Source organism: Ochotona curzoniae, unplaced genomic scaffold (genome assembly GCF_017591425.1).
Source record: "Ochotona curzoniae isolate NIBS_2020 unplaced genomic scaffold, NIBS_Ocur_1.0 contig_1482, whole genome shotgun sequence".
Taxonomy (NCBI): domain Eukaryota; kingdom Metazoa; phylum Chordata; class Mammalia; order Lagomorpha; family Ochotonidae; genus Ochotona; species Ochotona curzoniae.
The window spans coordinates 2,750,136-2,766,649 of NW_024465100.1; the positions used below are offsets into that span (position 1 = coordinate 2,750,136).

The 16,514-nt window shown below is 39.5% G+C and overlaps 2 protein-coding genes across 2 annotated transcripts; both read right to left on the reverse strand.

Moving 5' to 3' along the window:
- Positions 1 to 12,421: 12,421 nt before the first annotated feature.
- LOC121148059 (mitochondrial import inner membrane translocase subunit Tim8 B-like) lies at positions 12,422 to 12,891 on the reverse strand. The gene is made up of 2 exons (XM_040968052.1): positions 12,888 to 12,891; positions 12,422 to 12,681 (listed from the first exon to the last, which is right to left on the reverse strand). The coding sequence occupies exons 1-2, from the start codon at positions 12,889 to 12,891 to the stop codon at positions 12,422 to 12,424; spliced, it is 264 nt and encodes an 87-aa protein (XP_040823986.1).
- Positions 12,892 to 13,091: 200 nt separating this feature from the next.
- LOC121148174 (matrix Gla protein) lies at positions 13,092 to 16,265 on the reverse strand. The gene is made up of 4 exons (XM_040968278.1): positions 16,127 to 16,265; positions 14,745 to 14,777; positions 13,839 to 13,914; positions 13,092 to 13,448 (listed from the first exon to the last, which is right to left on the reverse strand). The coding sequence occupies exons 1-4, from the start codon at positions 16,185 to 16,187 to the stop codon at positions 13,307 to 13,309; spliced, it is 312 nt and encodes a 103-aa protein (XP_040824212.1). The 5' UTR covers positions 16,188 to 16,265; the 3' UTR covers positions 13,092 to 13,306.
- Positions 16,266 to 16,514: the final 249 nt, after the last annotated feature.

Consider the following 16,514-nt stretch of genomic DNA (forward strand, 5'->3'; position numbering starts at 1 on the left):
CCTTCCCCATTCCTAACTCCTGTGATAGTTGTTTTTCTTGCTAGTATTTTCCATCTCAACTTCCTGATTCATCATCTGATTGTTCAGGGAAACTGAATCCTATTTGGAAATGCTGCTACTCATTTTTTTTTTCTCAGCATGGTAAATATTTTTTAATCTAATTTTTTTAGTAATGATAGTAGTTCTGTGATACTAGCAAATATTTTAGATAGTGGATATTTTTAGAGTATCTAGAAAGCCTCAAATGAGGAAACAAAGCTTCCCATGACTCCTGACCTAGAGAAACTACCATATAGTGTTGAACCACTATAAAAAGAATGAGAATTACAATTAAAAAATTGGGATTGCGAGTGCAGTTCTATTCATAATTCTGGCCGTATTAATCTAAAGAGGAATCTGCTGAGCCTCAATTTTCACAACTTTATAGAATCACCAGAATGAACAGGCAATAGTAATTTCCTTCTGTTGGGAGAACACTGTGTTTCAAGATCCTTTTGCCTATTATCTGAAACCACGAGACACCTCACAAAGTAGCATCTTAATCTCTATGTCATAGATGTGGTTGCTGCGGCCCTTTAAAATTTGATGTCAGTTTGCATAGACATTTTTCTCTCCTTTCCAGCCCATCATTTCCAAAAGTTCTAGACAGATGGGTCCCTTTATTGTCTGTAAAGCATTTGCTTTTCCTAATGTGACTGGCACTTCCAGAGGAAGAGCACTGGAGGGCAGTAAGAACTTTTGTATGCTTGCCATTCCTTTGTTTACATCGTCAGCTAGTGGTTCTGGTGCAGAGCAGAGAAGGTGCCATACCTTTCTTCTCTCTAATACTGCTAATACCAATCCATCCACACCAAATCAGCCATTCCTAAAGCTAGTCTGCAGATAATTTCATAAATTCTTTGTCAAATTATGAAAGTTAGAGTGCAATAATGTTTGAAGACTAAGAAAAAATGGTACTAGGAACTTCTACATGCCAGATCCATATTCATCGGTTGCTGACATTTTGCCATGACTCTATCATTCTCTCTTCTTCCTAAACCACTTTAGAGTAAGTTACAGACATCATGAACCCCTAGATTCCTCAGCATTTATTTCATAAACCAAAGACCTACTCATACAGCACCATTGCCAATGTCACTTATATAATCCTGTTCTCTAATTCATAGGCTACTTTCAAAGTTCATTAACTGTTGCTCTAAAGTCATTTGTATCTCTTTTCTAGATCAGAATTTATACCCAGTGGCTTCAGTTCTTTAGCTTGCTGAACTGGAATATTTGCTCAGCATTTATTTTGCCTTTTGAACTTTACATGTTCAAAAAGTATCAGTTTGGGAGTGTCTCTCACTCAAGGCTTGTCTGTTAGTGTCTCATGATTAGATTCAGATTATGTAGTTTTGGCCAAAGAGATGTCCTGTTCTCGGGAGATACTTGCATTAATCCTTTCAGTTCGTGTTGCAACATTTAGTTGTCAGGTCAATCACTTCATTATTGTAACTGGCTCGTTAGCAATACGCTGGTCATCTCATGTGTTGCCTCACCTTTCCTATTTTCAGTTCTTTTTTAAACACGGGCTCTTAGTGCCAGGAACGAGTTCTGTCTTCCTCTGCTGACTGTGACTTACCCTCTCAGCCCTGATGACGGAACAGCTTCTGCTGCATGTGCCTCACCTACAGCATTGGCATTCAATAAATATGTTTTGTATATATGAGCACATTCATGTTTCCAGATTTTAGGACCTGGGAATTTCCATCTCAGAAAATCTATTCATTCTGAGATCGACTAGACAGAATTCCTAGTAGCTCATAAGAGACTTTGTCTCACAGGCAAGATACATGTCCAAGTCTGTGCATAGCTCTGGAGACGCAGTGGAGAGGCAAAGATCCAACTGAACTCTGGGACCACCTCAACACTTCGCTGGAGCAGAGTGATTGAGAATGCCGAGGAAGATGGCAACCATATATCTTGGCTTGTTTTCTGTTACAGACTACCATAGACTGGGCAATAAAGAAAGAATACGATTTGTTTAACTCACTGTTCTGAGCCTGGGAAGTTGGTGAGTGTAGCCGTGAACATGGTGAGAGTCTTCTTTCTGCACGCTAACGTAGTAAAGGGGCTTTCCATGGCAAGATAGAACAAGTGTTAACAGCTCCAGGTTTCTATCTGTATCCTGTGTGGATTGCCACTGCCCTTTTTTTCTGCATGGTTTCTGATTAGTCTGCTCAGAGGGTGTAATTTAGAAAGGCCAAATTTTTGATGGGTCATAGTAAATAATTTCTGTGTCTCAGAAGTCTTTTACTTGGAGCAGTCTCCTGCTAGGGGTGCCTGGGTTCACTGAGTCCTGGCTCTAGTTCTGGATTCCAGCTTTCTACTAATTAACGATGATGGCTCAAGTGGTGAGATTTCCTGTTCTCGTGAGGAGCCCTGGATTTGCCCAGTTCTTGGCCTCCGTTGGCTGTGTCCTGTTCTTGGTGGGCATTTGGGGACTAACTTTGGAGCTCTTTCTGCTTCTTGAATAAGTAAGAAGCTTTCCGTTTGAAACTTTCTTTTAAACTGTCACTCCACTCAAAATAATGGCTCTGACCCAATTCTCTACTTTCCCTGAATTCCAAACCACTCCCCTGAAATGTGAGAGTGAGCTAGTTTCTCATATCCTCATTCATGGCCCTACCTTGAGCTTCTGTCCTCTGCTGAAACCCAATGGCCTTTCTTGTCAAAGTAGGTATTATGAGCTTTGTTGTCACTGTCACTATGCCTGTAGTGGTGGCAAGAGTGAGCTGTTTCTTCGTGGATGAAAAACAGAAAAATGATTAATTCAAGCTGCAGCTATTTTCCTTAGATGTTGTATCTGAAGTAAAGTCCATTTCACCAATTTAAAACTTAATTTTCTTTAAAAAATGATATCATCTATTTGAGAAATTAGTACTCTTCTCATGAATAGAACATTTGTTTTATTCTTAAAAAAATTTAAAAACCTGGCAAGATACCACTTTTGCTCTCAGAGACATGTTGTGAATCTTACATTCAGAGTGAATCATATCACATGACTCACATTTCTTTAATCACTTGGTTTTTTTTTGTTTTTTCTTCTCACCAGAGGAGAAACTATATCAGTCTACCTAACTCTAAAGGTAGCAATACATCAAATGACAGTTACATCAGTTTCGTGTAGTCCTAGTTCACTCACTGTTAGAATAATCCCCAGCCCATGATGATCAGATCTCTCCACTGCCCTTCCCTGATACTTGAAGACTGTTCTGTTCATTCTGATTTTCCTTTTGGAGACTCAGCAGCGTGACTCAGCCGCTCCACAGAGGAATGCGACTTCCAGACTGTCAGCCTGGCCATCTTCCTTCTTCTGGGTCTCAGCAAGTCAGTGACCTTGTGAAGTGTGTGCTAAATGTTGTTTGTGTTTGCTCTTATTTAATTTTCTGACCACCTTTTTTGATAACAGTATAAACGTCACTTTGAGTTTACTAATGAGCTGAGGTTTCAGGTAACTAAAATAGCTCTGAATCCGCTTACCTAGTTTCTGTTCTCTTATTGCCCAGGTGAGTGCAGAGGAATTGGCCTTTGGTCTTCACCCCTGTGACCAGTGCCTATGACCTTTCCACCCTGGGTTTTGCTTCTCTGTTTTATTCTTGGTTATATGGAACGGTAGTACCTAATGATTCCTTGGATTTAGCTTCCTCTGAACTTGCCACATTTGCTGAGTTCACAACTACTCATTTGTAGTGTTTGTGACTATGCTCTCGCCCAAATGGTTCTAAATCCAGCTTTAGCATCTCTTGATCTATTAGCACTATTTCCTGTTGGGGTTTGCTCTCTGAAGTCCCTGCATGACTAAAAGATGCAGTTGTTTAAGAGACAAATATATCTGGACTTGAATCTGATTTTGCTTTCTGTAGTTGGATGACCTTGAGCATATAACTTAACCTCTTTGAGTCTCAGCTTACACTTCAAGAAACGGGGATGATACTGCCCATCACAGATGGCCACTATCAGCACTGATGTGACAAAAGTTTGTTTAGGATAATGTCTATTACACAAAGTATATTCAATTAATGGCAATCATTGCCATTGTTTTGTTGCTATAATTATTACCGCTTACAAAGTTGGTAACCCTAAATGGATATCTTTGATATTCTTAGTCCTATCTGCTATCACTACCCAGTCACAACCATATCTGTGCATTAACAGTTTCTTGACAAATGGACCTCACATGTCCATGTTATCTGCTCTGTTCAGTCAGTTGAGTGACTGCTTAGCTAAGACCTTGGGGAATAGGGAAGAGTGAAATAAAATTTAAGTGTTAGATGGCAGGCCTTTAGAGTTCTTTTCAATTGTAATTATATAATTCCTTTAGGTAACAACTGCTCAACATTTTTTAATTACTCAGTTTTTTTTTTCCTTTTAAGCAATCATGTAGGTTTAAGGATTATTATTTCCTCATGCAAGGAAACTACATATAGCATGCCTCACATGTTTTTGAAGAGAGCCTTTGTGAATCTGCATGTTTAATATGTTAAATTATAAAAGTGTTAATTGAAAGACAACATTTTATAAATATAGAGAACAATGAGAGTGATATTTTAGCTAAAGTGTAATAGATTTCTAGATCTGGTATATGGCTTAATTGCTTCATTAATAGTATTTATTTTCCTTAGTTTTAAAAATATGCCTTGAAATGTTATTTCAGGCTGGAACATCTTTGAGTAAAACCCTAATTGCTGTCAAGGAAAACACAGTTTTCCAGCCAATGTAATGTAACCACACAGTTGTACATTCACGCAAGTTGTGTACAGAGCTGTACTGTAATATTGAGGGGGGGGAATTTCAGTGAAGCTGGGGCTCTTGACTGTATCTCCATAAACACTGACATTTTGTGACTAATGGCAAGAAAACGGCACTCACACTCAAAGTTCGGCTCTCGCGTTGTTTATATGCTGGTCTTGCAGAACACTTTACCATACTCTGAATTCTCTCAGTGATTTAAATCATGAAGTTCCAGAAGACGCAGGGGCTGAGTGGTGGGCAACTAGGCATGTCATCTTCCTGACTTCCTTATATTCCTTAGAATAACCAGAGGCTGGGATTTTAGGCTAGCTGTGGATAAATCCTAAAGGGCAAATATCCATGGAAAACTCTGTATCATGATACACATAGTTGATTGCAGATTGTTTCCTAATGGGTGGTTGTTGATTGGGGTATGGGCTATGGAGCTTGACCCAGAAGTAACTTTTTCCTAAAAGTAAAGGTTGAAGAAACAAACCCATTTCTGTATTTTACCCTGAATTAATCCTTTATGTGATGAAGACATTAGTCAAACTTAGCTAAAAAGAATTGAATTTTCAGAAAATTCAGAGATCTGTAAATTAATGTTTTTATATCTTTGTGATATAATACAAGAAACTACTGTTTTTGAAGATTGGTGCTAAAAGTGAAAAGGATAAGTAAGTGATTTATAATTTGCTAATGGGTGGTTGACATGTATATTTTTATAAGTTCTATATTGAGAAGTATGTAATAATGTAGATAAAAGTATCTAACATGTGTCAGGAATTCTTACTATGCATATTCTATTCCCTCACATATTAAATACTCACTTAGTTCAATTTTTTTTTTTTGCTTTTCAAGTGTGGAGATTTAGCCTAACGAATTAGAAATTGGTTGGGATGCAGGTGTCCCCACATCGCAGTGCTGGCTGCTGAATCCAGTCTCCTGCTAATGCAGATCCTGGCAGGCAGCAGTTTTAACTCAAATAACTGGGTTCTTGCCACCCACATGTCCCCCATTGGAGACTCGATTGAGTTTTGAGTTTTTGGCTCCTCCCAGCCTTGGTTTTTTGAGGGCATTTGGGGTATGAACTCATGGATGGAAGCCTGTTCTCTCTGTCACTGTCTTTCTGGTTCTCAAATAAGTAAATAAATAAAATTGAGAAAGAAAATTATTTCATAATTCTCACATTAACTATAAAGTAGGTAGACTAAACATCATCGGTCCCCTCGGTGAGAAAAGAAATCTAAGAGGGTTCTGACTGCTCCACTTCTCATCCAGCTCCCTGCTTGTAGCCTGGGAAAGCAGCAAAAGATGGCCCAGGGCCGTGGGCACCTGTACCCACGTGGGAAGCTGGAAAGGAGTTCCTGACTCCCAGCTTTGATCAGCTCAGCTCTGGCTGTTGCCACCCTTTGGGGAGTGAACCAGCAGATTGAAGAGCTCTCTTTCTGTGACCCTCTTCCTCTCTCTCTAAAAGTCTGCCTTTCCTATAAAAAATTAATCTAAAAAGAGAAAAGTAATCTGAGAGCAGACAGCCCAAGTGACTTTGTTAGGCAACATATAATCCATATGTGTTAGGCCTAGACAGAAGACTTACATCTATTATCTTTGAGCCAGCTTTAATTTCTGTATATTAAAGTTTTCAGCCAAGTTTAATGCTCAGAGAGTAACAGAAATTCTTTGCTTCCTTCATTGTCAAACTCATGGTTTTGAGCATGTTAGTTTACGATCCATGACTACAGTTACAACAACATCTAAAGAATCAAGTGAGTTGTGGTCTATGCATGTTAAGGAAAAATCAAGATATTGTCCCCAAATTCTAGATAGTTGCTACTTACTTCTTCAAATATCTGTGACTATTCATTCACCTAATAACACAAGATTAATAATTTTGTTGTTTATCTACCTGTTCTCTCGGGTGCATTGTATCTGTCCTACAGTACTTAGCTTTCTCAGCCTCTTTTTGCCTGTTAAAGTACCGTAGCATCTTCTCCCAGTTTGGTGTGGAAGAGAGTTGACAGCTAATTTTGTATATAGAAGTATTAGCTCCATGTGTTTTTTTCCCCCATCAGCATCTCTAAGAATCATAAGATTTTAATGTTTCAAGGTTCTAATGATCTGAAAGACCAATCCAAGACTTTTTGTTTCTCCTTTTTTTAATCCCTTTATTCATAGTTCTGCCTTTAGGAAAACATAAACTATTTTTCTTTTCCACATGTCAGACTATTGCAGGTTTGTATTTAGAAAGCCTTATCTTCTGTGCCCGGGACCAGACACTACTAATTTTATTAACTATTGATCACGGTGCATAATTTTGAATCCCTTTTTGTGTTTATTCTTTTCCAAATGCTGTGACTGTGATCTTAAGGGTTCATTTCAGTGCTGTGAACTGGAGATATGAAATTAGCAGGATATAGATAGTTATTCTGCTTCAGGAGACACATACACCTGACCTTTCTGAAGAGGATAAGATAATAGTATGAGGTGAGCCTTCCAAACTAGCCTTCCATAAATCATATGCCAAGTAAAATCTGAGCCAGTGATGAGCCTTGGACAGAAAGCAGAGTGTCACCAACAGATAGGCACCATCTAGAAGGCTTCACACACCCAACCATCTCCTAACATTGCAGTTCCTTTTGCAGTTGAGGCATTATCAGTTCTGTTTGAACACCAACATCAACAGAGCCAAGATTACTTCTTGGAAGATGAACTATACTGTGGGGAGGTCTCTTGTGAAAGGTCTTGGAAATCTGGGGGTATGAATATGGATGCAGAAAAAGCATTGTAGAACAAATAGGGTCAGTTCTAGATCCTAAGTATTTAAAAATTTCTTCTGTCAAGCTCTTATGTAGCCTTTGCAAGTAATGCATGATCACTTTTAAAATGAAACAAATAAATCTCAGTGTTGTTTAAAATGGTAAAGTATGTGTATACCAGGCAGCCACAGATCTGAATTATGACTTTGAAGCTTTCTAACTGTAACATTTATAAGTCTAGCTCAGCCTGTGGAAAAACCATGGACATATTTTGGTTTGGCTAGGGGCCTTCTCTTCATCTTCTGGCTCACTGAGTGCAAAGGGAAAGAATTGTAAATATTTTTTGAAGAACAGGTTTATTTTTCCCTCTTGCAAAATTATTTGATTTTCTCCAAAGGACTAATTTTGTTTTAGACAAGAGACAGATTCCCTATCATGGTAAAAAAAATGTTTTTTAGACTGATTTCACCATGTGACCTTGTTATTCCAAAAAAAGTCTTATCAAAAGCTGAACATAACTGAAAAGTGAGTTTTTTTAAAGATTTATTTATTTATTTTTATTTTGATTGGAAAGGCAGATATACAGAGAGGAGGGTCTTCCGTCCAATGATTCGCTCCCCAAGTGAGTGCAACGGCTGATGCTATGCCGATCCGAAGCCAGGGGCCTCTTCCAGGTCTCCCACGTGGGTGCAGGGTGGGCTGTCTTCAACTGTTTTCCTGGGCCACAGGCAGGGAGCTGGATGGGAAGCAGGGCTGCCGGGATTAGAACCAGCACCCATATGGGATCCCGGGTGTGCAAGGCGAGGACCTTAACCACTGCGCCATCGTGCTGGGCCCCTGAAAAGTGAGTTTTACATACAGTTCAAAGACTGGCTATTTTGTACAGATCACTGACCATCTCTCATCTTATCTTTGCAAAAAAGACCCTTCAAGCTTCTCACCTATTCCTGGCTAAAAAGATGTTCAGGTATTGAGAGCTAAATTCCAGTGCTGATTTTGCTTTTATTCTATCTGTGGCTTTAATGTAGCTGACTTTCAGTTTCCACACCTCTGCACTGTTCACAATACGTGCTTTGCCTTCTCCCCACAGATGCTTTTAGAATTGCTGGGAATGACTATGTGGAATAGCACTTTAAGTACATCAGAACAGGAGTGTGTTGAACTACCACTCAGCATATCCACATCCCATTTTGGAGTGCCTGGGCCTGAGTCCTGCCTCTGCTTCTGACCTAGTTTCCTTCTAATATGCTTGAGAGGCAGCAGATGGTGGCCCATATATTTAGGTTCCTGCCACCCATATTGGAAATGAAGCTGGAATTCCTAATTCCTGGTTTTGGTATTATGCAGGCATAACTGTTGTGTTTATTTGGGTATTGAAGCAACAGATGGAAGACAGTCTATATGTCTGTCTGTCTCTCTCTCCTCTCCCCTCTCTGTTATTCTGCCTTTCAAACAAGTAAGACTTTAAAAATGCATTTATAAAAATTGGACAGTAGTAACATACGTCCAGGACACCTAGTGGAGTCGTGAGGGAAGAGTGTTAGGTTGTGTTACACTCAGATGTGTCTCCTTGTCTTCCCATCTTTCCTTCTCTCTTCACACATGCTTACACACAGAATTTCTGTTCCATGTTACGCCTGCAGTTGACATTCTAAGGTTAGACCTGATGCTTCTCTAAATCAGTCTTGATTTCTTAGGAATATTTGGTAAATAAATACAGGTGCCCTAGAAACTAGTAATTGTGGAGGGTCCAGATAATGCTTCTGATTTGTTCTTAAATAGTCTCTCAGAGACTAGTCTTGATCTAGGCTTGTTTTCCCTTTATACTCATATTAACTATTTCCTTCACCGTCAACAATTCTTGGTTTGAAGACTTGAGTCTCAGTGAAGGAATCTCTGGAGCTCCTGAGAGAAACGAGATGATTTGGCTTGCATAAGTGCCTCTGAGTCTTGGAGTTGGCCTGGGACTGACACTGTCCTTTGCCATTTGCACATTGCACGTCTGTTTCCTAAACAAATTCTGGAAGTCAGTTCAGCAAAATGAGTGTATCACTAACACAACTCCAAGATTCTGTGATGACCAATGGTCTTCTAAATTTTCAATGATGAAGCATCAAGTAAGAATGAATAATTAACATAAAAATTACATATAATGGTTATGAGAGGCTGTTCCTCATGTTTTAAAGTTCCTCGCTCTGATGTTAAAAGAACTTAAGCATTTCTTGGAAAAATGAAAGGTATTATGAAAAAATGTGCCCATAAGGATGAGATGGAGAAGATGTGACTTGCTAACAGTATGTGTTTAAAATGCCTGAAAGTTTTAATAGACCACTAGTGAGAAACGTTTATGCCAGAAACAAATGTGTTTTTAACCTCTCCATGGGTAGTGACAGTGTGTTGCACTCTAAGATCTTTGGACAAGGTGCTGTGCTTCATATTGAGTCCTGTAGGGAACACATTGATAAAGCAGAATGTTCTTAGCAAAAGATGCAGGGAAATGTGAAAATGTCTAAGCAACATACCAAGCATGGAATATTGAGAAAACAGAGGTGAATCCATAGAGTGGCCTCTTTTCTGTTGTGTTTGAGAGAGCATAATGAAGAAGAATTAAGCCCAAAATGTCTGAAATGATTGTTTAAGAAATATAACACTTAATATGTCATCAAGAAAAGTAGAACACAGAAATGAAGAATAAGAGTAATCATGAATGGGATGATCATCTTACAGTGATTTTATTTTCTGATATAACAGGTGTATATGATAAATGCTTGTTAAATGTTGTTTATATACTAGGATTGATATAGAAATAAAGATTGGTGACTCTAAGTAATATTCAGCAGGAAGTTAATCGGTGTCCCTTGAAAGGAACCTACTATTGTCCGATTATCTACCTAACCCTTGTGTAATAAGCAGGTTTCTGTACTAACAAACCCCATGGGAGAACTTGATATGTTGTCTCTATATATTACATTTATTACTTTTAGTTAAATATATTTACAAGAGTGTTGTTTAATATATTTAGTATACTGTTCAAATAGTATATATGCTTTTCAAGTTTTATATCTGCACATATTTATACATATATGTATGCATATATACATATGTATAATGAATGAAAGAATTACCAAGAGAAAATATATGAAGACCTTGCAGCTTGCATGGGTGCAGAAGTTTACAACAACGTTTGATGGGATGCTGACCAGAACATTGTTTCTAGAATGATTCTGTTGAAAACGTTATCTAGATGTGCTTTATGTATGTTTTCAAGGAGATAGATACAGATTGCCCGTATGTTTCTACTATATCATTTTGATCCCATTCTCTGGATATTATACTCTTCTCTAGAATTTTATTTTCCAATAAGTAATATCTCCCTTTTCTTATACCTATACTTTCTCCTCATGTTTAAGGTCTAATTCACTCCTAAAAGTAAGTCACAGCACTTACCATTTTCTTTGAATAATCTTATAATAATATAAAACTCTTTATCCGATAGGAACCTTTCCAAGACCCGTTGTAAAGAGGAAAGCTCTGTCTCAGCTTGATCTGAATGTATCCAGATTACTTACCTTCATTATCTGTGGTCAAAAGGAGTGGTCATTATCCTCCGATGAGATAGATAGTGAATAATTTTGTGTATTATTCTATGCAAAGTGAAGGAGTTCTGTTTTAACTAAGTGGGCAAGGAGCATATTTCTTAAACAGTGTTTTTTCAAAGCTTAACTTCATGCTTTCACAACCCTGGGTGACTTATGTTTCTGGCTTTCTTGCTCGTTGGTTAGCTTTCAATGCTTGAATTCAGAAAAGTAAAAGGTGAGGGGAAAAATCCAAGAGGTCACCAGTTTGCTTTTTAAAAGCTTTATTTTGTCTATCTGAAGGGCAGAGTTACAGAGGTGGTTAGTTCATTTCTAGGGGCAAGTAGAACACTTAATGAAAGTCAAGGAGGCAAATGAAATGTGTAAATTCATAGGATGTTCAAATATATAAATGAAACTATAAATTCATCCTGTGGGTTATAAATCATGGTAAATAGAGCTCTCTTTGCTTTCACACGTTAGTTCTCAGACCTATGTATTCTGCCTGCTGGGACGTAACACTATACAGTGAGTGGCAGTTTAAGGTGTTTAACATTCTGGTACTTTGGTCTTGAAGGGAAGGTAGAATGTATTAACCCATTTTGTTTTGAACTGACATCAAAGGGGAGTGATTCTTAATGGTGGGCATGGCAGAAAATATATCTAGCAGTGCTGATGCCATGATGTTGTAAGCTAAGCTTCTGTGGTGCCAGCATCCCACGTGAGAACTGTTTCAAGTCATGGCTGCTCTTCCCTGCTTGTGGCCTGGGAAAACAGCAGAGGATGACTCAGGTTCCTTATAAACATTTGGTAATGTAGTTTTTCTAACTTTACCTATTTGGTGGTTATGTGGTAATATTTCATTATTTTTTTTTTTTAAATTGTGTGTGTGTGTGTGTGTGTGTATGTGTGTGTGTGTGTGTGTGTGTGTGTTGGAAAGGCAGATTTACAGAGGCAAGGAGAGATAGAGGGAAGATCCGGAGCTGAGCTGAACCAAAGCCAGGAGCCAGGAGCTTCTCCCAGGTTCTCCTGGGTTTCCCATACTGGTGCAGGGTCCACCCTTGACTGCTTTCCCAGGCTGCAAGCAGGGGGCTGGATTGGAAATGGAGCAGCCAGGACTTGAGTCCGTACCCATCTGGGATCTTGGTGCGTGCAAGGCGAGGACTTTAGCCACTAGGCTACTGTGCCGGGCCCTGATCTGTTAACTTTTTAGCACCAACAGACTGACTTGCCAATGGGATGGTGACTTACTCCCTCTGTCTTGTAATCTGTTTAATAGAAAGGCTTTTGCTGCTTCTGTCATTCTCTTGGGGTAGCCTACTGCCCTCCTTTCTGTTCAATTTGGGTAAATCGACCAGTGATGGCTAGAGTCGTGTTGATGAAGTGGTCCACACAGATAGAGAGACAACTTTCAGTGCAAGAGTCCAGGCAGTGCCCTGGCTTCTCCACCCATTTATTCCAGCACAGCTCCATGAAGTGATGCCCCCGTGTGGTGAATTGCGCCTTCTGCTGTTCTGTGGCCGCTAAGCGCTGCAACTTCCCTACATCAGCCTCCCCCAGCTCAGCCGCCGTCAGCACTAGGTAAAGTTCGTTTTAATTCTGTCACCTTGACATTTATTTTCCATTTGTCTCTGCTGTTTTCTCCCCTTGCTTCTTTCTTATTTATTTATTAATTTTATTTTTGCCTTTGCTGGTCTTTTTGACCTTAATGTATGAGAGATGAGAAATAAGCGCATAGAATCTAATAATGACATTAAGTTAGAGTGGAACAACACTGGATGACTCATGGTTGAAGCAGTCATTCCCTGTGCCGGGTAACATGACAGATTCTAGCTGAGCGAGCGCATTGTAAGTTTCATGCATTGTCCAGTTAGGCTTTCAGTCAACACAAGACACAAGATTAACAGAATCTCGTATTCTGTATTAGAGAGCCATTGTTTAAATAGCTCAGCATTCCCAGGAAAAAAAAAATTAGAATCACAAAATGAAAGTACCAAATCAGAAGTTTATTATGTAATAATCATACAACCTAACACATGGTACTTTCAGTACTTATTCCTGGGGGCAGGAAGGAAGGGCGCAGCCCAGCTGAAGAGTATATTGGAAAGAAGCGCTGTGTATGTGTCTGTATATTTCAGTAATGCTATGCAAAGGGATACAAAATCAGGCACCAGACTCCAACAAAAGAGGATTCTCCTGCTCTCATTCGGCCCCTCGGCGCTGCCTGAAATAGCGATTGTAGGCAGCATTGTATCCATAAACCATGGCGTAGCGCTCACAAAGTTTGAAGTCATCACAGGCTTCCCGATTGAGCTCATAGGCAGGCTTGCTGCGTTCTCTGATCCTAGCAAGTGGAAAGGAAGGCCAACATTATGAAGTGTTGAAAGGTGAAAAAACAAGAAAAAGGAAAAAAGAGTATAATAAAATATTGGCAAAGGTTCCCTTCATTATCCACATTTGAAGAATGGGGCAGGCCAGTGAGTGGATGGGAGGAAGAACAAGAGGTATTTTTTTGAAAAATGAAAACAAGTTTTCTTTCTGTCTTACCCTCCTCCAACTCTATGTTTCTTGAGGTCTTCACTGAATGACCTTCTAAATATTGAGTAGCATTTTAAAATATTGTCTGTAAGGTCTTTATCATCAAATACGTGATGGACGCGTGTCCCTCGCTGCAGTCACATCTGTGATGCCACAGTGGAAAAACGACCCCCTCTCACCAAGTCCTGTCACCTACCTCTCTTGGGCCTTAGCCCTCCATCTCTGCTGCGGCGAAATAAAGGTGTTTGCATTTCTCCTGTTAGTGAAGGGATCTTCAAACAGAAAAGAAGGAAAGGCAGTGTTAGGGAAACAGGAGCCGGAAAGGTTTTCATGAATATCCTTTGATACAGATCTATCTGAAAGCCCCTTCATTCATGCCTTTGATGTAACCAGAGATGGTAGGCATTAAAGGGAAACATGTTTGACAAATTTCTTGATCACAAGAAACCAGTAGTAGCCTGTGTGAGTATCTTACAGGTCTGTCGTGTGGGCTGCCACCATTTTGGTTTGTTCCTTTGCCTTTGGGCAGTCCCTTTGCTTTCTCTGTTTGGAATTCCTGCTTGGTTTGTATCTGAGGAAGAATTTTCTGTCCTGAGGATTTACAAAGCATTCCTAAAAGCTTACTGCTAGTAAATGAACAGTTTAAACTTTCTTAAAAAATAATGAAGAAATAGAAACTCAAAAGAATATGCTATTTCCTGCTGTACTCCAGTTTTGTAAATCCAGATATTCAACATCATTCAACTTAATGCTGACGCCTGTGGTCTCCCAGCTGACTTGGCCTCTGTGTTTTGCGGATTTGTCATTACTCCTCGTTTTCCATCTGTGTGGTTGACGTGAGGCCAACTTCAAGTTTCCATATGAGATTTTATGACTTCTGTGTCTACTGAATGCAGCTTAAACGTTAAATTGTAGTACTCCAAACTTTAAGAGTTGTTCATTTGGCGATTCTTGCAGTCACTGGATTTAAAATTTCCTTTGATTTTCCAAAAGAAGCCCCCTTTCCCTTCCTGTCATATATTCTACCATTTTCTTTTCTTAGACATAGTGAGAAAATCGTTAATGCAAGAGATTTAAATTAGAAAGTCAAATTTTCACTTACTAATTTCATAGGATTCCATGCTCTCATGAGATTCTGGAATTAAAAAAAAAATCAGTTATATTGTCATTTACCACACACTGCAGTTGTCTAAATGTAGGGATAGAGGGAAATGAAAGTATTAAAAATATGGGCTGTATATATTTGGCATGTGGTTATTATAAATTTTAGGAATGTAGGGTCTCTTTATTTTAACTCTAGCCTCATTATAGTTGTTTCTACACTTTATCCAATGCGGGAGGAGGTAGCTGCTAGCTTTGGCTGTGACTGTTTCAAATGAGAGAATTTAGACATTTTCAGTGTTTCTTTGTAAAGTCCCTGGAGAGCTGCTTTCTTGGATGTATGGCCTGTTGGGGAGCACAGGGGAGGAGGCCACAGGAGCCTTTGAGTAGGAGAGCCCCAAAGTGGTTTCCCTGCTGCACTTCACCAGCACAGATTTCCAAGAGGGGGCTTGGAAACCTCTTAACAACGGGTGTCATCTTGGGAGCCGCAGAAGCCACTGGCTCCAGCTGATGACGCGTGCTGGGCACAAGACCAGCTCAGAGAAAGAGCTGCAAGGCATGAGTCTTCTTTGCATGTGAATTTGGGAAACAGAGACTTATGTTTGTTAGCAAGTGAGTTTGCCTGAAAAGCTAAAAAGGAGGCAAATAAATAAGATTCTCTGATACCTGAAGCTTGTGACTAATTTCAGGAATGAGAAGCAAAAGACTTGGGCTGTTAATAGAATTTAGGCTCAAACACAGCTAAAATATTCAGGCAGTGGAAGGGTAATGTTGACTTTGTTTTAAATTACCTTTTATAAGTTTGAAGAAACAACTTTTGATTAAACTGTAGAAGTCATGTAAAATTTTTTTGACAGTAGAAATTATGAAATCAGATTTTTTTCTGAAGTTATTTAAATGTAGAATTTTATTTAAAAATTAATTCGTGGACCTGATATAGTAACTTCATTATATCATCCAGTTCTTAGGATGGATATTTAATATGTCACGTGAAAACTAATTTTCTTAAAGGTAGGAGATATAATCAACATTTAAAATTTTTAGCTAAAGTCTAAATAAACATCTTCAAAAATTGCAATGCAGGGACTAGGAATTTGAGCTCTTCCTTCGGAAATGCCTACGTTTCTACTAGGTGTGTAGAGACTTACCACTGAAAGGACTTCCTGTTAAGTTGTGTCCAAGGTTCTCCAAAGTTCAAACATCAGAAAAGAAGGATGGGACAGATCAGTGTGAATGGACACTGGGAAAAGTGAAAAGCATGGCATCTCTAAGATTGTAAAAGAGAAAGGGCGAAGATGAGGAGGGGATTGGGTGAAAATACAAATAAAAGAAGCAGCCAAGCACAGAAACCCAGAGGAAGGGCAGGGAGAAAAGTTCTCTCACCATAGCACAGAACTGCCACTGCCAAGGCAGCCAGAATGGTGAAAAGAAGCAGGCTCCTCATGGTCTCTCGCTGGTCCCCTGGCTGGGTGGCAGTATCTCCTGCAGCAGCAATAGGGAGAGGCTCCTACAGGCTGTCAGTGGAAAGCTTTGGGGTTTTTATTAGAGCCAGAGCAGCTGGAAGGGGAGGAACCAGTGGGAGGGGGCTGGAGAAGGTGGGGACGGGTTGGCACACAAGAAGCGCTGGGACTTCTCCCAAATATTCATTCCTTCCAGATAAAATCGACTGCAGCTGGGCAGTTCTCCCTGACTCTTCGACCTGCCTGTGCTACAGCAGGATGCTGCCCTAAGTTGTGACGGCCCTATGTTCTGAGCCAGACCTGGGCCCATG